The 24,260-nt window shown below is 44.0% G+C and overlaps 3 protein-coding genes across 5 annotated transcripts in view; 1 reads left to right on the forward strand and 2 right to left on the reverse strand.

Annotated features, from left to right (window-relative positions):
- Positions 1-3,646: 3,646 nt before the first annotated feature.
- LOC142039271 (isopentenyl-diphosphate Delta-isomerase 1) lies at positions 3,647-9,441 on the reverse strand. 2 transcript variants are annotated; one of them, XM_075045792.1, is made up of 5 exons: positions 9,247-9,441; positions 8,438-8,598; positions 6,723-6,815; positions 5,212-5,342; positions 3,647-4,096 (listed from the first exon to the last, which is right to left on the reverse strand). In XM_075045792.1, the coding sequence occupies exons 1-5, from the start codon at positions 9,381-9,383 to the stop codon at positions 3,779-3,781; spliced, it is 840 nt and encodes a 279-aa protein (XP_074901893.1). In that variant the 5' UTR covers positions 9,384-9,441; the 3' UTR covers positions 3,647-3,778. The 2 variants fall into 2 exon arrangements, with proteins under 2 accessions (XP_074901893.1, XP_074901885.1); XM_075045784.1 differs by having other exon boundaries at positions 8,438-8,601.
- A 1,066-nt stretch (positions 9,442-10,507) lies between these two features.
- Positions 10,508-16,872, reverse strand: LOC142028696 (uncharacterized). Its single transcript, XM_075022545.1, has 3 exons — positions 15,992-16,872; positions 15,494-15,567; positions 10,508-11,974 (listed from the first exon to the last, which is right to left on the reverse strand). Exons 1-3 carry the CDS (start codon positions 16,870-16,872, stop codon positions 11,817-11,819), a joined length of 1,113 nt encoding a protein of 370 aa, XP_074878646.1. The 3' UTR covers positions 10,508-11,816.
- WDR37 (WD repeat domain 37) overlaps positions 16,388-24,260 on the forward strand; it is a 49,055-nt gene continuing 41,182 nt past the window's right edge. Inside the window, exons 1-2 of one of the 2 annotated variants that reach the window (XM_075045798.1) lie at positions 16,434-16,529; positions 22,041-22,072. The gene's annotated coding sequence lies outside the window, so the exon portion shown is untranslated. Of the gene's footprint in view, positions 16,530-22,040; positions 22,073-24,260 lie in introns of both variants that reach the window. The other variant, XM_075045797.1, reaches the window with a different exon arrangement.

Raw genomic sequence — 24,260 nt, forward strand, 5'->3', positions numbered from 1 at the left:
GGCAGACTGACAAGTACTGCACAAAGTCAGTGTTCATGCATCGAACCAGTTTTGAAGGAACGGGAGAAATACTCGCCAGTTTAGTCAGCTAAAGAGTGACCGAAGCAGGAGGAATCATTGCAGTTTTAGTACTGACCTGCCATCTGTAATGACCTAAAGCAGCATGAGCAAGGAAGATTACAACTTAGAACTTTTAATATTTCAGATCAATATTAATATGTCAGATCATGTAGAAAATGAGGATCAGACTGGAATTTTATCCTGAGTGCATGTCAGTTATGCTACTGTCACTCTCTGCTTAGGAAAACATTTTTTCTTCAGAAGCTGATGGACAAAAATTCTGTATCTGTTCAAGGGAAAATAAATTGTCAAATGTGAAATATTCCCTTTTTGTCCCTAGTTGGTCAAGAACAAGGTAGGAATTACCTAGAGGTTAGGAAAATTGTGCATTATAAATGTGCTGCCTGAACAATAAAATTAAAATGCACAGTTTTAAAGATTAAACTGGAATCCAATGAAATATGCATGTTAAAAACAAACAAAACCCCCAAAAGGTAAGGGGGAAGAATCCTTAAAGTACTATTAATTTTTTTTTAAACTATTTTTAAACACTACAGCCTGAGTGTTCAGATGTGAGCTTTAGCATATTGGAGCATTATGTGTAAATCCATATTGTTTCCTTCATCTAATTCATGTAATAAATTTGGTATTAAAAACATTGTAATACTGCAAAGAAGTTCAATGTCAAGAAAAACTTTAAGGTCAAAACTTCTAAGGGATTTTGAAGACCTCTTTAGCAAAACTTTGCTTTCAGCTTCCTTATGCACATTAGTCTACTTCAGGTTATGCTTTTGTCAGCTTTTGCTCCAAGCTGGCCATTTGAAATAGAAAAGTAGAAATTCGTTGAAATAAATTTATGCCCTGCTACCCCCCATCATACTGCTTCAGTGACCTTTAGTGGGCATGTTGTTGTTTGCAGTGTAGTAATGTCAGAGATTGTTTTCCATGTGGCTCAAAGTCTGGAAAGAAAACAACAGTCTAAGGTTTTAGGTTAGGTATTTTAATTATAATCTTATTTTTAAGGTAATCTTTTATTTCAAAAGTATTTTGTAAGTATTTGAAAAGTACTCTAATACATTAACTTAGGTAATATGGCTGATTGCACTGAATTCAGGAGAGCTGTTACATTGCATCACTGTTCCCTCACCCACTATTACTTGCTTCAAGACAATTGTATTGGGTTTGTGTGGTAAGGTTTTGGTAGTGGGGGGGCTACAGGGGTGGCTTCTGTGAGAAGCTGCTGGAAGCTTCCCCCGTGTCTGACAGTGCCAATGCCAGCCGGCTCCAAGACGGACCCGCCGCTGGCTAAGGCTGAGCCCATCAGTGACAGTGATAGCACCTCTGGGATAACAGATTTAAGAAGAGGAAAAAGTTGCTGCAGAACAAACAGCAGCCAGAGAGAGGAGCTAGAGCATGTGAGAGAACCAGCCCTGCAGACCCCCAGGTCAGTGCAGAAGGAGGGGAGGAGATGCTCCAGGCGCCGGAGCAGAGATTCCCTTGCAGCCCGTGGGGAAGACCATGGTGAGGCAGGCTGTGTCCCTGCAGCCCAGGGAGCTCCACGGGGGAGCAGATCTCCACCTGCAGCCCATGGAGGACCCCACGCTGGAGCAGGTGGGTGCCCGAAGGAGGCTGTGACCCTGTGGGAAGCCTGTGCTGGAGCAGGTCTGCTGGTAGGACCTGTGGATCTGTAGAGGGAGGAGCCCACGCTGGAGCAGTCTGTGCCTGAATGACTGCATGCCACAGAAGGGACTCATGTTGGAGCAGTTTGTGAAGAACTGCGGCCCATGGGAAGGACCCACATTGGAGAAGTTTGTGGGGGACTGTCTCCCGTGGGAGGGACCCCATGCTGGAGCAGGGGAAGAGTGTGAGGAGTCCTGCCCCTGAAGAGGATGAAGCAGCAGAGACAACGGCAGAGACAAGGTGTGATGAACTGACCGCAACCCCCATTCCCCGTCCCCTTGCGCTGCTGGGGGGGAGGAGGTAGAGAGAACCAGGAGTGGAGTTGAGCCTGGGAAGGAGGGAGGTGTGTGGGGAAGGTGTTTTTAAGATTTGGTTTTACTTCTCATTATCCTTGTTTTGATTTGACTGGTAGTAAATTGAATTGATTTTGTTCTTTCGCTAAGTCAAGTCTGTTTTTTGCCTATGACAATAATTGGTTGAGTGATCTCCCCCTGTCCTTGTCTTGACCTATAAGCCTTTTGTTATATTTTCTCTTCCTTGTCCAGCTGAGGGGGGGGGGGGGAGTGATAGAGCAGCTTTGGTGGGCACCTGGCATCTAGCCAGCATCAACCCATCATAACAATACATCAATTCAGGTCAACATACAACAAACTTGGCTCTAAAACCTTTAAGTGTTGAACCACTAGAGGTGCAGGCACATAGAAGCTTCAGTGCTGCAGTCACAACTGGGATGAGAAAGAGAAACATGTTAACCACTGGAAAAAATCAGTTTGACCTTGAAACCAGACAGACTAGTTACAAGAATGTTTTACATGCAAGGAGATGGTATGAAAAACATCTTATTTCATCAAGACACCTCTAGGACAAGTTAACTTAAGAAATCTAGGTTGAGTAGTCTGCTAACAGAAGAAATCACAATTAAGCTTTTTTTTGGGAAAAAACTCCAAACCAACCCCAAAATCTTTAATTCAAATTGAGATAGCCTTGATGTTTTTGTCTTATTAAAAAGTGCCTTCCATTTTACTCTTGTTAGTAGCAATTGAACTGCAAGATCAAAAAGAATTAGCTCCTGCACTCTGGTATAACTTCTGATTAATTGAAATTAAGACTTGGTGTAAGTGCATAAATTGTCAATCTTGAATTTTGGAGTTCAAGGGGTTTGAGTTGTCCAGTAATGACTATTACAGTAGGTGTTGCAGGAAAAAAGCTTTTATCAAGATGCCTTTGTTCTCTGGAAGATAGAGAAGAGTCAGTGAATGCATATCCCTTCTCCAAAGACAGGCTACTTCCTTTATTAGGCAGGTACCATTTACATTTGGTATAATTAACCTTTTTTTCTTTCTTTTTTTTTTTTTTTTAAGAGATGTCCCCCCCAATGTTTATTATCTAAAGCTATGACACATATTGCAGCACTTCAAAGTGAAACTCAGTCCACGCAGACGATCCAATTACTTAAGCTTTTATGAGTTTGGTTAATTATAGAGTACAGTAGCTGAAGAGATTTGCTTTCTGCAATTAAAATAATCCTGATTACTTTGATTTAATTGTTCTTTTCTTCAGGCAACTAGTCTTCTCAACGTCAGTGCAGAAGTCAAATTCTAGTCACTATTTTAGAAGGCGTAGTCCTGTACAGTTGGGAACATACCAGCTCTACCAAATGAGCTGGACAGGAGGTGCCCGAACTCCCCTGCCAGCGTCTGTAGTTATGCAAGGAGGGAAGAGCAAACTGGGCATGCACAGGCTGAGGATCCTTCGTATCATGCCAGGTAATGGAGAAAGATGAACCCAGGGGGTTTCTTACATTACCGTTACCCATTTCACATGAGATCCGAGCTTAACTCACCCAAGAGGAACAGGGCTGGGGCGAAGAGCAGGTGAAGACAGAAGAAAAAACATTGGCTCTAACCATCTCTATATAAAATTTTTGTTAAACATGCTCCAGGTGGATCGCTTTTTTGCACTCAAGAGTCACAAGTTACCATAGTATTAATGAGACAGCACATCACTGCTAGCCTTCAGCATCTTTCACCCCAGCTATTTACATTCGGTGTATTTTTTCATGTTCAACAAATTTGTTCAAGTTAGGCAAGTTATCCCACCACTTAAAAAGAAAGGTCTCTGCAATTAGTTTAAACCACGGAGTAATCTTAACTTCGTTCTTGGAGGCTTTGTCCAAGAGCTGTTTCAGTTCTTTCTGTGTCACATAGCAGTAGCTTTGGATCTCATTAGGATCGGGATTCAGCGTTACGTCCTTCTGTACAAATAAGATATAGTCTATCTCATGTTCACCCCAGATCCCATCAGACTTGGCCTTGTAGTGAATTCGTGTCAGATAGGAGATTTCTTCGGGAGTTACCTACAACCAAAACACTTGTCAGAACCGGTGCCAAACCAGAACAATTGCACTACCAGGTATTATAGAAGAATTACAGGTATTACGCTCTTCCTTAAACATTATTTTTCCCCCATGTGTACAACTGCAATGTACTTCTTCACGAAGAATTACTATGAAAAAACAATTTTATTGCACTTCGATGACATGAATTGCACAGCATTTCTCTAGTCAGACTCACCCTGTAATATTTTGAGCAGATTTCTTCTGTACATTAAGTTTTAAATAATGTTTACCAGACCTTAACATGCACTTACTGAAGCACTGATGAACACACTTGCACCTGCCCCTTACCTCCCAAGGAAAACACTTGAAGCCAAGGTCAGAACTGCGTACTGACAGACCACACATAACCCTGATCTACCAGGATCTGTGCAAGCTGCAGATGAGGTAATTAATTCTGGGGACAACCTAACCATCATGCTTCCCATTAGCACACTGCTTCTCCCATGTCCCACGACACAAATGCAGTTAGTTACAAAATGTGGAAAGAGGTATCGACCATGAGTATAATTCAGCCAGCTTCACCCTGCTCTCTGTGCACTCCCTCACTGCCACCAGAAAGGCAGGTAGCCAGAAACGGGCTGTGTGATTGCTCGGGAAGAAACGAGTGCCCAGACCACCCTACCTCCCATAGGAAACTCAGGACTGCAGAGGGACTTGTACACGGATGCTGGCAGCAGCTCACAGCGATGCCCTCCAGGAGCACCAGTCGTACAGAACGCACACAGCACTCTGCTATCTGCCTGGAGGAAGGACGGCACATTGCCTGTCCCCAGCCTGCCCAGCCAGAAAACACGTAGGCACCCATAGTCAGACCTGAAGCAACACAATCCTTCATTACCGTGCGATTTACTCTTTGGCTCACATTTAGTTTGAGCGGTGCAATATTCTAAAATACCATTTACTGAGACAAGCCTTTGAGACTCTGAAATACAGATGAAGAAGTCTCAAATTCACCAAGTTCTCCACATCTCCAAAGTTAAACTCACTTTTAGGTTTCAGGCTGACCCTGATGCAGTGAGTCTGTAAACTGGCAAACACTGGCAAGAATTCCTCTTTCTCCCTTCCTCCTTTACCTGCTCCATGGGAATTCCTAACTCCGCTTTCAGTCGTCTCTGTGCTGCTCTCCGAACACCAATGGCATTATTTTCTTCCAGTTCTAGTGGACAGCTTAGAGGATGACTGCAACAAGTGTTGGTAAAACAATCTGCAAGAAGTTTATATCAGTACACTTTTGACACGCATAAAGTATTGGGAACCCCCCCCCCCCCCCAAAACCCACCAAAAAACCCCTGGAGACATAGGATGGTTATTCAACACATTACAGCTTTGTTTCTTTTTTTGCAGAGGAGGGTCAGAGAGGAAGGAGGATATTTTCACCTCTTATTTTTCTTTACATATTTTGCACCAGGATTTGCATCTACCAAGTACCACTTTGCAGGTTAGTGTTTGATACATATGAAGACATGCATTCTCATACCCAAGATAGCATCTACTTAGAGACCCAGTTTATAAAGACCTTGTTTACCCTGCAAGTGCTAATTAAAATTACTTTTGGGAGTTTATATGCAACAGAATATTGAAAATACTCCCAGAGCTTCAAGACCAGCTGACAGTAAGTAGAAGTAAATAAGCAGTTTATGCTCGTGTTTGAAGGACAGACCCTCTATATTCTCTGCTTCACATATATTAAAAATTACTTCTCATTTATGTAGAATAACTGTGATTGGCCAACCTTTTATCTGTAAAAGTCTAGCTCAAAAGCATCTAAAATAGAGCCAGATTATCTACAAACAACACTGAAGCATTTTTATTAGATAGCAGTCAATGAAAAATTTTTAAAAAAATCTCTAAAGATTCCCTTGGAAGAAAAAAAAAACATCTTTCTTCCTCAAGTTGAAGAGGGTTAGAAACACTTGAATTTGTTTTCAATCCAGAATTCTGAAACAGACAGCTTTATGCTTCCACCAACACGTCTCGTGTAAGGTATTTTTCTTTCACTCCACTTCTTATTGTTATGCCATCCCATTTGCATTTCATAGTAACAGTTCAGGAGTCTTCAAAAAAATCATGCACTATATAGTTTGGCCACACAGTGTCACTTCTACAGTTTAAAAAGTGTTTGTTAAAACATACACAGATAAAGGTCCACCTATCTCGCTGAAGCACAATGCAACTGCTTCCAGGCAGCAGGGCTCCACTATGCATCAACTACGTGTCTTTACCAGTGGAATGAGAACATCCTCCACAGCTACCAGAGCAATTTCTTCAACTCCACTAAATATGTCTTGCAGCAGAGGAGGTAAACAACACACACTCTGCGCTTGCATAAACAGGATCAAACATGTCAGGGAACAATAATTTCCCAAGAACATATATAACAATAAGCTAGTGGATGAAGTAAGCTAATGGGAGCACAAGATAAGTACATCTTGAACTCTTAAAAGTATTTAGAAGTATCTCCTCTCCAAAGCAGTAAATTCTAAAACCTCAGAATGACTTACGCTGCAAGATTAGACTGGCATATTTTTTTAAATATTGATTTAAATAAAACATTTTGATAAATACAATGTGTTTCAGTACTAACCTGGAAATGTAATTTTTGCATTTGACCTCTGCTGCAGCAACAGTTTATTTTCTGTATTAAATAAGAAAACACTGAAAGCTCGGTGCAGTAAACCTAAAAATTAAAAAAAAAAAAAAAAAAATCGAAGAGCTATTTAACAGAGGAGAAAAAACCATATGAAGACAGTTTAAAGGCTTAGAGCAGCCTCATCTTCGAGTAATCTAATTTAAAATTAATGTATGTTAAAAACCAAGGATTTGATAAAAACCTCAGAGTTACTGTTCAGGTTTCTATGTCAGCTTATGCAAAACATTATGAAATTAGAAAAGTGCTAAGAACAACAATGCAACAGAAGAGTTTTACTAAACTCGGTCAGTTCACCATTTGAAGATGCACATTTGCGCAAGCTTCTAAGGCGGGCTCAGCATCTATAAATTTCCTATCAAAAAGAGATGACTCAAAAATTCCTAAAAAACTGTATGGAATTTCAAGACGCTTCAGGAACTGCAAAAATACAATGAAAAACAGGCTCCCTTAATAACGGTACAATTGCCATTTTGGGCACCTTTTGTTATTCCTCTCTCTTCAGGAAGATGTTTCCCCCCAAGTATAGAAAAGGAGGTCACAAACTACTATGAGAGGCTCATGAATCTGACCAACCTCAAATAAAACCCACAATCAATTAGAATCACCACAGCAAAAAAAAAAATTTCTATTAGCAGTATTTGAAGTAGAACTCTGTGTAAGCTACTGTCCTGGGATAGAGTTGTCTTCCTAGTAGCTGGTATAGTGTTACATTTTGGGTTCACTATGAGAAGAATGTTGATAACACACTGATGTTTTCAGTTGTTGCTAAGTAGTATACTAAGTCAAGGATTTTTCAGCTTCTCACGCCCAGCCAGTGAGAAGGCTGGAGGGGCACAAGAAGTTGGGAGGGGACGCAGCCAGGGCAGCTGACCCAAACTGGCCAAAGGGGTATTCCATACCATGTGATGTCATGCCCAGTATATAAACTGGGGGGAGCTGGCCTGGGGGGATTGCTGCTCACAAACTAACTGGGCATCGTTTGGCGCGTGGTGAACAATTACATTGGGCATCACTTGTTTTGTATATTCCAATTCTTTTATTATTATTGTCATTTTATTATTGTTATTATTATCATTACTAGTTTCTTCCTTTCTGTTCTATTAAACTGTTCTTATCTCAACCCACGAGTTTTACCTTTTTTTTCCCTGATTCTCTCCCCCATCCCACTGGGGGTGGGGGGGTGGGGGGAGTGAGCGAGCAGATGTGTGGTGCTTAGTTACCAGCTAGGGTTAAACCATGACAACTACTTAAAAATCAAAGTCTCTTCTACTTAAAAAGAACTCAGCAAAGAAGCAAGTGGCATTCTTTAGAATCAGGTACATAGATACAGAGAATCAGGTATCTATAATAGGAAAACAATACTATTTTATCATCAAAATGTGATTCAAAAATATTTATTAAGGCATACAGCTTATACCCACAATCACACACTTCTCTCCTTTGCTACTGCCTCCAATTGTGTGTTTGTCCATATTGCAATATTTTTAAAATTAGATACTGGGAGGTGGGGGAGGAGGCGGGCATGGGGAAGTACTTGCTCTGGTTTGATCAGCATTCACCTAAGATTACGCCTTTAATTTAATCATGACTATATTCCTGAAAATATTTCATCAGCTTAATGATTCAATTAGAAGGTAAGCAAGCTGTACCTTTATCAATGTTTTCATTCAAGTGACAGTTTTTCTTGGTATCTGCTCCAATCTTATTATCATTTTCATCGATGAGGATGCACATCTCTGCCAAGAGCTGCACCTGCTGCTCATCCAGGTGATCTGTGTTTACTTCAGGCATCGTGATGGCAGCAGGTGTTCTACTGAAAAAAAGGATAAGAAGAGTCATTCAGTAATAATAACATCTATAAGGTTCTGAGCAGAGTGTGAGAAACAATCAAACGGCTAGGTTTTCCAACACGGTGTAAATTGTGCGCCAATTGTATTTCTGGGGGTTTATGTTTTTCCAGATTTCTGAAATTTCCTACCCACAATACAAGAACCCATAGCAACATCTGTTAGGTGCTTCAAACGTTTCTTTTCTGTTTCTCTGAAAGCCCATGCAGCAGCTGCTGCAGGACAGCCGCGCCGAACGTAACATTTTGACGGGCTGGCCGGAGAGGAAACCCAGCTCCAAGTTTCACCCTTCGTAACCCCACAGCCTACGCAGGTTCTGCATACTAAGGCTGGGTTACATTTATAATGCCAGACGTCACGGGCGCGAGTATTCCCCCCACCAACCCGTAAGAACTCAAGGACTCGCCGACCCGCACACGCAGCCCCCTGGCGCTTCCACACCACCCCCCAAACCCTGTCTTGGCGGCCCCTGCCCCGCCGCGGGCCTGTTCCAGTCAGCTCCCGTGCCCCCACCGCCCCCCCCTCCCCCTCCGCAGCCCCCTTCCCCGCCGAGCCCGCTCCCTCGGCAGCTGCCCCCCCGCTCTCCCTCTCCCCAGCCCCGTCCCCCGCACCTCTCGGCCCGGGCCTTCCCCCCGCAGAGGCCGGCGGCGGACGCGAGCGGCTGGCGGCGGTGGCGGCAGCAACGCCCCTGAGGGACGGCGGCCCCGCGGCGGCCCACAGCAGCGGCCGGGCGCAGCACGCGCCACATCGCCCGTCACCCCGCCGCCGCCAATGGCAGCGCCCCCGAACACCGACGTCACCGCATCGCCCGATCGCCCCACCGCGGCGGGGGCTGCCCAGGAGGAGGGAATAACAGTGACTGAGGGGAAAGGCGTCGGCCGCAGCCAATCGGAGCGCCAGGCGGGGTAGAGGCGCTGACCAATACGGAGAGGGGATAACGGTGAGCTAGCCAATGGGAGCGGGGAAGCCGGGTCAGGCCGTGGTGACGCCGGGCGGGGCTCAGCCGTTTCCGGCAGGGCAGGGCCGCACTGAACTCAACTGGACTGGACGGGGCCGGGCCGGGCTGGGCTGTCTCGTCTCTGTGCGGGTGGGCACCGCGCTATGCCGACAGCCGGCTGCTGAGGGGCGGTCTCCCGTTCCGAGCCGAGCTGTGGTGGCGAGGCGCAGTTCTGGGACGCCTTCCGTCAGCAGGCGCCGCTGAGGCGACGCCAAGGCCCGGTGTTGGCGGGAATGTGCCGGGGCACGCAGCCGCACGGCGGAACCAGCGCCACGGCAGGGGAGAGGCTGGATGTCGATGGGTGCCGTGTGGGCCAGGCAGGGCACCGCAGGAGAGTGATCGCCAGGCCTTCATCTCGGGGAAAAAACGCCTTGAAACGTACTGCTGCTGTGACTTGCAAAGATGTGAGGCGCCTTTATCTTCCCTTAGTAAGCAGGTTTGTGTATTTCTAACATTAAGCGCTGCCTCTTGTCTTTCCACCCGTCCATGAAAACCAAAGGACAGCACCGAAGTGCCATCTCCTACAAACACGCCTGTGTTTGTGGCAAACAGTTGCAGGATTGAATTTCTAATCAGTTCTGGGAGCATTCTTTCAGGTAGATGCCATAACCACAAGACTGTAGAGTCGCAGGCCTTTTTAGCGGTCTCTGTAGCACATTTAATCTTGGATGTTCTTTGCTCAATAGTAGCATCCCTTGAAGACGCTAAGTGTGTGCCATACAGATCACAGCCTGTCACATTCTGAGGTGGGGAATGTTGGCCAGTTGCCTCCCCGCCTTCACTGACAGCTACAGTTTGTAGAAAACAGTTACTATGTTAGTCAAGCTCTGAAATTGCCTAACTCCTTATGTTCTTAAGGGACAAAGAAAGAAACACTCGGTTTCTGGATAGGAATCAAGCACAGGCAAGACGTCACGATGAACTGCTCAGATAGGGTAGTTCTAGACATGCACAGGTACCCAGTCTAAAGGCAGAGGAACTTCAATACCAGCCCCTACGGAAACTTCATGGCACCATAGCTGAATACCTTCTGAGCAAGACTTCTTTTGCTGATTTATCGCCTGTCCATAGATTGGGGTTTATGGTTAGATTCCATAAAAGAACTAGTGTGGTGAGTTAACCCTGGCTGGACACCAGGTGCCCACCAAAGCTGCTCTATCACTCCCCCCTCCTCAGCTGGACAGGGGAGAGAAAATAAAACAAAGGGCTCATGGGTCAAGATAAGGACAGGGAGACATCACTCAACCAATTACTGTCATGGGCAAAACAGACTCAATTTGGGGAAAATTAACTTAATTTATTGCCAATCAACCAGAGTAGGGTAATGAGAAATAAAACCAAATCTTAAAACACCTTCCCCCCACCCCTCCCTTCTTCCGGGACACAGCTTCACTCCTGGATTCTCTACCTACCCCCCCCAGCGGTGCAGGGGGACGGGGAATGGGGGTTATGGTCAGTTCATCACACGTCTCTGCCGCTCCTTCCTCCTCAGGGGCAGGACTCCTCACTCTTCCCCTGCTCCAGCGTGGGGTCCCTCCCATGGGAGACAGTTCTCAATGAAATTCTCCAACGTGAGTCCTTCCCATGGGCTGCAGTTCTTCACAAACTGCTCCAGCGTGGGTCCCTTCCACAGGCTGCAGTCCTTCAGGCACAGACTGCTCCAGCGCGGGTCCCCCACAGGGTCACAAGTCCTGCCAGAAAACCTGCTCCAGCGCGGGCTCCTCTCTCCACAGGGCCACAGGTCCTGCCAGGAGCCTGCTCCAGCGCGGGCTTCCCACGGGGTCACAGCCTCCTTTGGGTACCCACCTGCTCCGGTGTGGGGTCCTCCGCGGGCTGCAGGTGGAGACCTGCTCCCCCGTGGAGCTCCCTGGGCTGCAGGGACACAGCCTGCCTCACCAGGGTCTTCCCCACGGGCTGCAGGGGAATCTCTGCTCCGGCGCCTGGAGCACCTCCTCCCCTCCTTCTGCACTGACCTGGGGGTCTGCAGGGTTGGTTCTCTCACACGCTCTAGTTCCTCTCTCTGGCTGCTGTTTGTTCTGCAGCAACTTTTTCCTCTTCTTAAATCTGTTATCCCAGAGGTGCTATCACTGTCACTGATGGGCTCAGCCTTGGCCAGCGGCGGGTCCGTCTCGGAGCCGGCTGGCATTGGCACTGTCAGACATGGGGGAAGCTTCTAGCAGCTTCTCACAGAAGCCACCTCTGTAGCCCCCCCACTACCAAAACCTTGCCACACAAACCCAGTACAATTACAAATGACGTTTCACATGTTGTCTTGGAGGCATCACTCCGACTGCCTTTTGGCTCACATTCCAGCATTTCCGTCTGGTTTGTTTTGATTTTTCCTGTGAACAGGACAGATGGACAGATGGCCTTTCATTTAGAGATACCATTAACAGAACAAAACTTCAAACTGACAGTTAATATCTTACAAGGGGGGTGTCTTAGAGGGGTTCTGCTGTGCAGAGCTTGATGAAGGGAGAGGTAGGAAGTGGTTTGAGTAGCAGAGAGCATTAAGAAGTTTAAAAAAAAAAAGTGTGCCTTTAACTGTAGAAAATACAACATAAGAACATTAATGTTAATGTTGTGTTATTCATTAATACATTACAAATGTAATATCCATTAACACAAGAACATTAATAATGATTAATACGCACTCTCAGAAAGGACTGAAAAGTACAGAGATTACTTTTTGTCTGGAGTCACTGTTTAGCATGAAAACATGGTAAATGGAGATTGAGCTTTGTAGAAATACTAAGAATATCCTTTGCTATATCGATCACTTGCTAGTTTCATTGTACCAGATGAAAAAAATCTGTCAAATTCTTCTTCTATCATTCTCCTCATGTAACCAAATACAAGCTACACAACTCTATCAAAAATACTCTTAACTGCCGAGATGGACAAACAAACCAGCATCTCGTATGAAGACAACAGAGTTAACAACCAACCCTCCTGCAAGTGAAGCTCTTGGAATGGAAGCTTCTGCCCTAAAAGACAGAGATGGGGTCTGTATGTGGGGCACAGCTGACATTGACATACACAAAGGAGCAGATGTACACAGTGATGTTCAAGCTACACAGCAGAGGGATACCAGAAAAATGTCCCTGTAGATAATGGAGAAAAGAAAATAGATTTTTTTCCCCAATAATAATTATTGAGAAGTTCTATATAGGCACTTTAGAATGTGACTGTCAGAAACAACTATAGTTCCTGTCTTGCACAGACAAACACAGCACTTTGCCTGGAGCGATGTTGGTGAGCACCATGTCTGACAACAAGTCCTGGTGGATAATGACAGGTAAAAAAGCAGCCAAAAAGGACAAGAGAGACAAAAGAAACTCTTTTCACAAAACAGACAAGGGAGACACCTCCCAAGCCTTTAACCAAAAACATTTTCAGGATCAGGTCTTTTATGTCACCTGTATCATCTTTCCTCTCGCTCCCCTCCAGACTTAGCCTGTACCTTCAAAGCAGCTATTTGTTTTGAAAATAAAACACCCTCATTTTTGTAATAGTATGCATTTCACTGAAACCTCAGAACTTTTCCTCCACCCCACATAAAGTGAAGTATGCCTGAAGTGACATATACATGCCTTTGAGACTTGATTTAATTTATGCATCTCCTGAAGTCTGCTGACTGTTTCCAGACACTCTACTAACAAGGGAAAAGCAGTTGCTTGCCACCACTGGGAAGTCTCTCATTTCACCTGAAAAGGCAATGAGCTGCAAATAAGTGACAGATTTTTGCTATCTACTAAGATAAAGGGAAATGCAATTCCCACCAAACTGGAGGAAAATATCTTAATCATCCAGCAAGTTAAACAAAAAGATGGTACACCACAGGATGAAGTAAACATTGAACAAACCTGGGATTTGACCCCAGCCTAGAAGGCATAGACTCTTGAGACATGCCTTTCCTCAGTTTTCAGCTTTGCCAGGGCAAATTAAGTTTTTTTTTCCCCCCACCTTTCATATCTAGCTTGCCTCTTTTTAAGCTTCCTGCTCACTTGTTTGAACATTTAAGACTTCCAGTTCACCCTTCTCAGTTATAGAGCTATCCTTCTTCCTGGTCTCCCTGAAGAATCCCTCTCGGAAGTCTGCTCCTGCCCTGGAGTCATAGCTCTTCAGAAAACATTTGTCTAAGTGATCCACTTATGTGCAGAGTGAACAACAGCCTGGGTTTTATCTGAATTGGGAGGTATATACCTCCCAGTCCTAACTAATCTGTTGTTCACCTGACCCTTCTTTCTTAAAAGGCCTGTTTCAGGAAAGTGGGTTGGCTTCAGCTCGCTTCAGAGAAGACAGATGGCTTTGTAGTAAAAATGTAATACATGTATGCTAAATATATAAGTAGGATGTTGTATCTGCATTTAGTTTTGCTATCTCAAGCATGATGGGAAGAGTGCTATGATGGACGGCTTCCAAATGTTTCTGTACAGCATAAGGTGATGATTAATGATATAGGAAACCGCTCTTTTAGGAAGGAGTTAATTAGGTTTCCTACATGAAGGAAGAAATAACCCTTGAGTTCTTTTCTCCCTTAGATCTGTTTTTCTTTTTTCTTTCTTTTGGTCTGAGCTCTGGGTAGGAGGCTCTGCCTTTTCCTGCTACTTTTACAGGTTTGGAAAAAATCTTTGTTTGGGACATTCAACTACTACTTCGTTCTATTGCTGGTTTCCTAAGCCTTGTATCTTGTCTTCTCAAGTCCAGCCATGGGCGCAGAAGGAGATCTGGAAGGTGATGTCCAGGACAACCTAACTTTTGCCACTCTGTTGACTGTAATGCCTATTAAAAAAAAGCTTCTTAGCTGTTGATAAGATGCTAACTAGTACTACCCCCCATTTCCCTAGGCGCCTTCCTGTATTGCTGTCTAGGTCTCTTGTTTTAAAACAAGCAGTTTGTGAAAAGCACGTGCTATCTTTTGTTCTGCACTTGCCCCTGTACATTACACAGCGTCTGCTCCTCTTGTAGCGCCATGACAAAATCAAACCCGTAGCAGGGCTAGAGTGACAACAGGCCACTTGCCGGTTCTTTTCTCGTGAAAAAGCAACTGCATCCATACAAGGCTTGTTAATTTTCAGGTCAGAGTCACCCTGTATCAAGGAAAAAGCCCCTGTCTTTCCTTATTGCAGTACTTTGCCTTTCTTCAGGAAAAAAATGGTCATCTCTGTGTTGCCCCCTGCTGATAGAGAGTGAGCTGCTCCAGAGAGTAAGAAAGTTGCCAACTGTTTTCCCAGGGAAATCTGAAATGTGGATCCTTGTGCTCTCGCTGGATGTTTTTTTCCTTCATACTTATAGCTAAACCAGTAGAACTATGTTAGGATGAAGTAATTTTGGCAGGAAAAATGAGCCTTAAAAATGTTTAGTTGGGAACTGAATAGCTGAGGACTGTAGTTGTGACTTGGCTAAGATGGCTGAGAAAACTGCAACTGGACCAATTATAAAGAGAATTCAAAGCATCAAACTGTGCCATTTGGTCAGGTTGTGTTCAGGCTTCCTTCCAGGCAACTCTGTTCTACCTCTTGTACATCTTCTTTTCCCTGTTCTGTCTCCCCCCTTTCCTCTCCTTAAAGCCATTTAGCTATGCATTTTGCTCCCTTCCTTTCTCCTTTTGGTGGCTTTGAAGAAGGGAATAGGCTAAAATTATGGGAAGTTCTCAACCAGTTAGGGTGGTTATCTTGTAGAATGACCTCCAGTGATGAAAAAGATGCTAGTAAATAGGTAAAACACGCTATTTTTGTCAGTGCTAGTACAGCTGCAAGTAAGACATGACTGCACAGAAGGAGGTAGAAAGGGAAGAGAAGACAAAAGAGAGCAGCAGGCATATTTGTAGCTGGGAAGCACATGAAAAGAAAATGTACTATTTTCAGCCTTCACTCTGAGGCACATGTTCTTCTGGCCTTTTTGCAGACCTCTTCTGAGGCAGCCAGATAATCTGCGGGAAGAGAGAAAATAATTAGGCAAAGGCCTCTTTTGGCTTTTACAATCTGCTACAATGAATAAGAATTTTAGGTGAAGGTTTCTTCTAAGTGTTAATCAGCAAAGGAATTAATCACATTTCAATTATGTGTTGTAAGCTTCAAAGCGAACAGCCTACTTGCAGCATGTAGTGGTTAGCTTTGATTCACTGTTTCTGTCATGCTACTGCCTGCGGACGCAGTAGAAAAAGTCCAGATTCGGTATCTTCCAGCCATTCTACATTAAAAAATAAGGAATTCCCAGTGGAGTTTCAGGAAAGTTTCCTCTCCCTTGCCAGTCCACGGTGGTCCCCTCGGACAACAGCTAGGATGCGACACAACTCAGCTTTGCAAGTATCAGCATTAAATTAGCAGCTGGGAGACGCAGGGCTGAGAGCTAACCGTGGAAGAGGGGGGGTGGTGGTGGTAGCAGCAGCGCAGCCGCCCGCCCCCGTTCTTCGCCGCCTGACGGGGCCCGCAGCCGTACCGGCGGGTTTGTTCGTGCGGTGGGTCCCTGTTCGTCCCCGCACCTCGGGGGCAAATGCAGCACCAGCAAGGCCGTGGGCACGGACCGGTAAGCTCGCGTACCGATCTACCAGGGCTGACGGTATCCGCCGGGCGAGAGCCGCCGGAGGCTCCGACCGCCGGGCGGGAGGCTCGGCCGGCGGCGAGGAGCCGCCGCCCGCCGCCCGGCCCGTCGCCCGCCGCCCGGCCCGTCGCCATAGCGGCGAGCGGGGGCCGCTTCCGCCCGCCGCCGGATGTCGCCGCGAGGGCTCCTCACCCGAGAGGCGCGTCGCTGCCGGAGCGCGGCGCCGGGCTCGTCGCTGCCCCTCCCGCCCTCGCCCTTCTCCTCCTCCTCCTTCTTCTCCTCCTCCTCCTCCTTCCCCCCGCCGTCTGCGGTCCTGCCCCTTCCCGCCCGCCGCCCGGCTGTGGCTGACAGGTGAGTGCGGGGGGCCGCGGCGCGGCGCGCCCCCCCCCTCCCCGCTCCCCTCCCTCAGCGGGGCGCAGACCCTCCGCCATCTTCCCGCCCGGCGAGACCTCCGCCGCCGCTGGCAGCGGCTTCCCCGAGGGGCTGCGGGCGCCGCCCGGCGAGGGGGGGAGCCGCGGGGGAAGGAAGGGCCGGGCCGGGCCGGGGGTCGCAGCCCGTCGGCGCCGGCAGCGGGTGGTACCTGCGCGGTGCCGCCGCCTCGCCAGGCCCGTGGCGTCAAGCGGGGCTCCTGCCGCGGCACCCCCTCCCAGCCCGTCCTGTTCCGGCTTATTTCCGCGTGAAATGACTTGCACATTCTTTCCTACAAGCCTAAATAACCCTAAATAAGCCCTTCTTCATCTTCTCCTGTGTGTTGGGTTTGGTTTGGTTTTTTTTTTTAAGATTTTTTTTTTTTTTTTTTTTAACACTTCCATCCCGAGGCTGTAGGGGTGGTTCCAGGTCTGCAGATAGTGAAACCGAGGGTGCCTGCAGAGTAGGGTCTGCTCACTAACTTTGTTTGTGTGCTACTGTGTATCCTAAGGACAAGCCAGCTGTAGTACCTCAGTAGTTTATGGTCTGAGTTCAGATCCTCTGACATACGTACAAATGGGGCAAAAATGAAACGCCCAGATTCCCTGAAGTGGGGCACAACTGCATGAGGAAGAAAGGTGCTGTTTGTGGTGGGATGGGGTAGATTTGGCCTTTGGCAGCAGGAGGATGACTCGGAACCATCTGAGATGGGTAAAAGTTATGTCTGTAAAGAGCCATTTACAGTATTTTTCTCTTTTCCTGAGCTAAAACCTGTGAAAACAAATTTGAGGGAAGAGTTAATATGCTTAATGTATTCAGCGGTTGACTAGATGTTAGGTCCCAGTTGTAGAAGGAAATAAAATAAAAAGATTGTGCTTATGCAAAGATGAGGAAAACTTTTTCAAGTTAAGTCTTGAACCATTGTTCAAGGACATCTTGGTGTTTGCGAGAAAAGAGAAACTTCTACGTGTGGTTTTATCCCTCTTGTTACATCTTCCAGCTTGTCAAAGGTTGTTTCATTATAGCGTTTTAAAGTATGCTTTCTATAACAGTAATTCATGGAAGATCTATGTAAAGAACTGGTGGAACAGCTTTTTAGAAGTGATTCAGTGTCACTGAATACACCTTGAAATTATACAAACGTCTATTGTTCAGGCACCCATTTTGCAACATTGCAGCAGTATCATTCTCCTTAAGCAAATTTCTGAAACTGTTTTCCAAGCAGGCCTGCTGTTGGCGTTTCTTATGTGATATTTTTGAAAGTGAGCTGGTAACCTCAAGACTCCTCCAAGTATGTTTTCTAATGAGTAGTTTACATTAGATAAGATCTTGTGTGTCCATGTGTCAGCCCAAATGTGTCTTGTTATAATAACTTTAAATGTAGCTTTGTGTGTTGTGGACTTGGGCAATTATTTTAGGAAAAGATGCCTGTACCCAACATTAGAATTTAAGGCAGAGGCCACTGTAATGTGTTGTGGGTTGTTTTTTTTTTAATGCCAGTTGTTTATGTGTACATTTGTCCCTAAACTAGCTTTAACATACTCAATCTAAAGGTAACTCTTTCCTGAGATGAAACTGCCTCTCTAATGTAGGCATGCTCTTCCACCATCTTTCTTTTAAATTTGGGACTTGTTTAAAGGATGCAGTCTCTTGTATGGACTGAAATGCTTGAGAGTGTTGGTACAGTCATGGGAGAAATATTGTTAGTGTGGTGATACTGTCTTAAAAGAAGAGCTCACTTCTACAATATCCAGAAATTACAAGCCAGAACTAGTATGTGTCAAGTAAGGAAAAGTTAAGTGGTATTGCATTTTATAAGTTTGAGAAGAGATTGGGACCGTTTCATGTCATGGAATTTTTAAGTCTTGGAGCTAAGACTAGTAGCTTGTCTTGTGAGGTGAAGGCCAGGGTGAGGGGCTTGTTCTGGAGGCCACCACTTCAAACCTCTGTGGGGAGAGTTTGTTAGTACTCTACGCACGACCACTGAGGAATGAGCAGGAATCGGGATGGTCTCCTTGCAAGCCAGAATGATCTGTTATTTTCTCTTCCTTGAGTAATACTTACTGACTATTCTGAGACTGTCTTAGTGTTTCAAGATGGTAGGACTCGGTACTTGCAGTGCTGTTACACGTACTGCTGGAAGATTTGGTAGTTCTCTGTGGTAGGCCATATGAGGAAATGCTTCAAGAATGTGCTGTATAAAGGTTATTTGTTGGTGCTTCAGAAAAGCTTGCTAAACGTATTATAGTTAGTGTCAGAGTTACTTGCTTTTGTCGATGTCTTAAGCAATAGAAGGTTGTAATTTATTAGCAAGTAATATATTCCCAAATGAAGACCAATGATATTAGAGGTCACTCTGCTTGCATAAAAACATAATAGCAATATATCTGGTACATCGGTAATGAGTACCTAAATATTGTTTGTTTAGAGACTAGCACAATAAGATTCTGGCCTCTGTATGTGGTGCAGTGCTTCCTTAAACAAATACCTGGTTAAACCGCCTTTGCTCTTGAACTTCCTTAGGATTCCTCACCCTCAGGTCTTGTATTTGCATACCTGTGCATGCATGTAGACTACTTCTAGGCTATTAGGGATTTGCTAGTAGAGGAATTGGGGCTAAAATATCTGTGAAACAGCTAAGGAGATAAAGTAGCTTTCAAACATATTTTAGGATTTAACCAGCAGTATGTAATTTAGCAGGAGCTGATGCTGTCTGTTGAGCTCTTCAATAAAGTTTGCTAATCAATACCTATTAGTAAAACAAGGTATGTTATATACTCATAGGTGACTAACTAGTGTTAAATGTAAGATTGTGTCATACCCTGTATCATTTAAACTAGTTGAAACAGTGAGCACAGTCAGTGAGCATAAGTGGCACAGATCCTAAAGGAAAGTTGTATGCTTTCAGGACACCAGCAATTTCACTTAACAGGTCTTGGTCTGACGATTATTAGTGGACCCAGGCAGGTTTCTTCTATATTCTAAATAAAAAAAATAAAAATCATCCAAGCTTGATTATTATTGTTAATATTAGTTAAAATAAGTCTGTATGGTTGAGAGTATCATTTCTTGCTTTAGTAGACTGCTTGACAGGCTAGGCCTGCACTGCATTTTGGTGTGATTGCAGCATTTGCTGACGTAGTTGAATTAGCATGATCAAAGCTTGCTAGCAGCAAAACTGGGCAGGCTTATGCTTGGATGTTGGTGTTAGAAGCTTGCTCAGAGTAGGTACTTACTAATGTGTTAAAGCTTTTATCGTTGATTTCCAGCTGTATAACATACTTAAAATTCATTAATGTAGCTTCTTTACTATGCTTTCTGTCAAAGGGAGAAATGGGGTGGACGCTTTCCCCTTTTACATTTCAAGGAACATCCAGTTTTGTTTGAAAGTATGCTGCACTAAATTTAGGAAAAAAATTAATGTTGTAATGCTCGAGTGGATTTAATAAGGTTTAAGCACACTTATCAGTGGTTCTAGCATCATCTGTGATGATCTGGGATGGTTTTGCTTCCTAGATATTTATCTTCAGCAAAACAACTAGTCTTACAAAGAAGTCTGTTTAGGCTGATCTTTCTCAGGTGTGCTGTATTCTTGGAGCTTTCGTTGAGTTAATGGCACTTGAATGCACAGCATCCTTGAAACAAATTGTTCACTGCAGACCTCAAAATGGAAGTTTTAGTCCTTTAAATGTGATTTCTTTGCATATTAATAAAGATTGTAGTGGCGTATGTTGATCCCTAAATTCCCTTACCTCATGAGTAATTCTGTCAGACTGTTACATGTAGTTAAGAACTTAATAACTGTAATCATTCTCCTCTCTTTCCCCTTTCCCTCCCTGCTTTGTGGGAAAAAAAAAAAAAGGTTCATTGGCATATTTGTGTTTTAAGGTTTTAATGTTGCACAGAACAATAATTACTACTGTAAAAGCCTTTGTTTCTTATGTAGTTTACGCTGAAATTTTGTTCTAAACCATGTTTGAAAATGAGAGACCTGAGACTGTTTAGGAGATTTAAAAGCACACACAAATACAGTAAAATTGTTTCTGTGGTGGTTTTTTTGTTTGGTTTTTTTTTGTTTGTTTGTTTTTTGTTGTTTTTTTTGTTTTGTTTTGTTTTTTTGTTTTGTTTTGACCCAATCCTTTAAATAGTAAGTATTACTATTGCTAAATGCTAAACAAAATGGAGCAGGGAGATCTTGGGTAAGAGATGTTGCTGAAACTTCCTGATGCTTTCCCTTTACAGACTTGTCTGTTGTCTTGAATGAACAAAAAAGGAAATGCAATACTGTAGCCATTCTGTCTGTGCTCTGACACTTCTTAAAACATTTTCTCCCTGGCTTCAGCAGCATGCATACCCCAGGAATTCCTTCCTTGCAGCAGTCTGCTTGTTCTATGTTCAGGAGTAGAAGAAGTAGGCAAGTAGAATTAGTTGATTGCTGCAGTGAATTTTTAAGTCTAGTAAGACCAGTGTGTGCACTTCTGTTTGGTGCCATTTCTCTGTTGTGGCTGAATAAAACAGTAATTGGTTACACATCTGCTCTTTACTGTTACTCTGATGAAATATTTCCTGTGACTGAATATATGGTAACATATGTTACAGAAAGGTAGGTGGCAGAACTTTAATTTAACACACTGTAAAATATGCTGTGAGTTTAATTAAACAGCATAACTGAAATACTGAAGTATCTTTGCATTCAGAAAGTAGTAATCACCTGTGGTCTAGATGTTTTCTAGGACATCTTTTTCTTCCCTACCTCTGCTGATTGACTTTGTCAGAAATTCATTTGGTACCGTTCTCTTGAGGCTTTGACAGATCATTGTGTGAAGAACACTATGCAAATGCAGCATTTTCAAAACGATTGAGCTGAATAGCTTAATATGTCTCATAAGCTCACTTTTTAATAATGCAGTCCTTGTGAACTGCCACCCTTAATGAGTATAGTTTTGTAATACAACACTCTTCCCCCTTTTCTATTTTGTTTTTTGTTTGTTTGGTTTTTTTTTTCTTCTTTTTTTCTTGGAAAGTACTTTTGTTCAGCTTTTTTTTACTCTTGGTTGCTAATTTTTAGCTTTTGTGAATTCAGCTTCATTTGGTTCAGCAAACAAGATGCCCCTACTTCTTGGTGATCTTTCATCCTACTTGTAGTATTACTAAGTAGAAGGAAAGTGAATTTAGTGAATTTATCTCTTCAGAACCCATTTGTAACACTCAAAAGTTATGATTAACTTTTATGATTAACAATATATATAATGGGTCATTTTGAAGCCTTTTTTTCTTTCTTCGTTTGACTGGGATTTGGTTCATAGCCTTGACTTGTGTTGCTGTTTTCCCTCACCCCCCTTTCCTGTTGTCTGGTGTGTTCTAACTACAAAAGTTTCAAAAATGTGAAAGACTTTGACTGGTTTGTATACTGCTGACTGTTTCACTAATCAATATTTAATATGGTTTTCATAGGATATGTAACATGACACTGATATTCTGGACAGGTAATTTTCATTGTTTGAAAACCTTACATAATAAGGGGAATCAGGTAACTGCTAGAAATGAGCACCTTATTTGTTTATTTTTTTAGCATCCTATTGCCAAGGATCTGTTTTTTGAAATCTACTCTTGAAAAACCTATAGCTTCTTACTGTTGCAATTATCATGAAAATAGTTCTGAAATTGTCAAAATGAAGTTAATATTTAAAGGGACACTGTCACTTTTTAAAACTGGATTTACATCCTGGTTCTAAAAACTCTTTAATTATTGCTCCCTTATGGAAAGGTTATAAGGCTATTTGGTGGAACTCAGGACAATATTAAAGGCAGTGAAGCTAGTCCCCTTCCTGTCCTCTGTATGCACATGCCTGCTTGTTGCCTCTTTGGTTGCAGCTTTGCTATGGCTGTGTGCACCCTCTTGCAGAGCCTGGGGAAGAGCGTGCATGCTTGCTCTCTCCAGAACAGTGCATGAGTGATGTGGTCATGCTGGTGCATGAGGAGAGTGCAATTACTGTCAGTGACACTGGCTGCAGGTGAAGTGCTGCTAGCAAATAGATTCAATAACGGAGGTGTTTCTTACCTAACCTCTTCTGTTTGCTTATGAGCTGTGGAAGTAGAAACTTTTGTGTAGTTAATGTGAGAATTTCACTACGTAAAAATGTACTGTCATGCATTTGACTGTGTCCCTTTAAATTCTACATGCTAGAATGTATAGCTGCCAAATCTGTATGTACTGATACTGAGTGGTGCCGTTGATTTGCTTGAGGGAAGGGATGCCATCCAGAGGGACCTTGACAGGCTTGAGGAGCGGGCCCATGCAAACCTCATGAAGTTCAACACGGCCAAGTGCAAGGTCCTGCACATGGGCCAGGGCAATCCCCAATACCAATACAGACTGGGGGATGAATGGATTGAGAGCAGCCCTGCCGCGGAGGACTTGGGGATCCTGGGGGATGAAAAATCAGACACAAGGCAACAATGTGCACTTGCAGCCCAGAAAGCCAATTGTATCCAGTCATAGCCAGTGGTACAAGAAAGACATGGACCTGTTGGAGAGGGTCCAGAGGAGGGCCATGAAAGTGATCAGAGGGCTGGAACACCTCTCCTATGAAGAAAGACTGAGAGAGGTGGGATTGTTTAGCCTGGAAAAGAGCCTGGTCTCTCTGGGGAGACCTTACTGTGGCCTTTCAATACTTGAAGGGGGCTTACAAGAAAGACAGGGACAGACTTTTTAAGCAGGGCCTGTTGCAATAGGACAAGGGGTAATGGTTTTAAACTAAAAGAGGGTAGATTCAGACTAGTTGTAAGGAAGAAATTTTTTACAATGAGGGTGGTCAAACACTGGAACAGGTTGCCCAGAGAGGCTGTAGATGCCCCATCCCTGGAAACATTCAAGGTCTGGTTGGACGGGGGTTCTGAGCAACCTGATCTAGTTGAAGTTGTCCCTGCTCATTGCAGGAGGGTTGGACTAGATGACCTTTGAAGGTCCCTTCCAACCCAAACCATTCTATGATTTTATGAAGCAATCCCAAAAAGGGTATTTCGTGATGAAGCTCTCTAAAATGAAGTAGTTTGGGAGCAGAGGGCAAATGGAAGTTAACATAGTTAAAACAATGCCTGGTAAGGCATAAACCATATTAACATCTCAGTATAACTACAGCTCAGGAGTGATATCTGTCAGGAATTAGAAATATTTTTTTTTTTCACAGAGCTTAAGTGAAACAGTGTTACCTGATTTATGTTATTGTATGTAACTGTGTATGTATAGATTTAGAACTGTTTAACACATCTATGTGTGTGCACACAAGAGTTTGGTGCTTCAGGCCTTAAAAAGTAATCCTGAACACTGCAGAAACCAGTAAACTGAAAGCTGTTGAGAGAATGGTTCCCAAGGGAGATAGGAAGGAGGGTGGAAGAAAGAAGAATATACACGTGTTTGGGATCTGATCATATTTTGAAAAGAAACAGAAATGTGATGAGCAGTGAAAACCTGTTCCTGATTCTTGACCATATGTCCAAGAACAGCAAGATACTTAGTGAAGCCCAGAAAATTGGCAATAACTTGTTTATGGGATGGGCTTCTTAAAATTTCAGTCCTGTCTTTCTGTGGTAGAGTCATCTAGCCACAGTGAAAAAAGAAATCTCATCAAATAAGAAACTACCCAATGGAAGTTCTTTCTCTTCTTTCTTCTT

Source organism: Buteo buteo, chromosome 2 (genome assembly GCF_964188355.1).
Source record: "Buteo buteo chromosome 2, bButBut1.hap1.1, whole genome shotgun sequence".
Classification (NCBI taxonomy): Eukaryota; Metazoa; Chordata; class Aves; order Accipitriformes; family Accipitridae; genus Buteo; species Buteo buteo.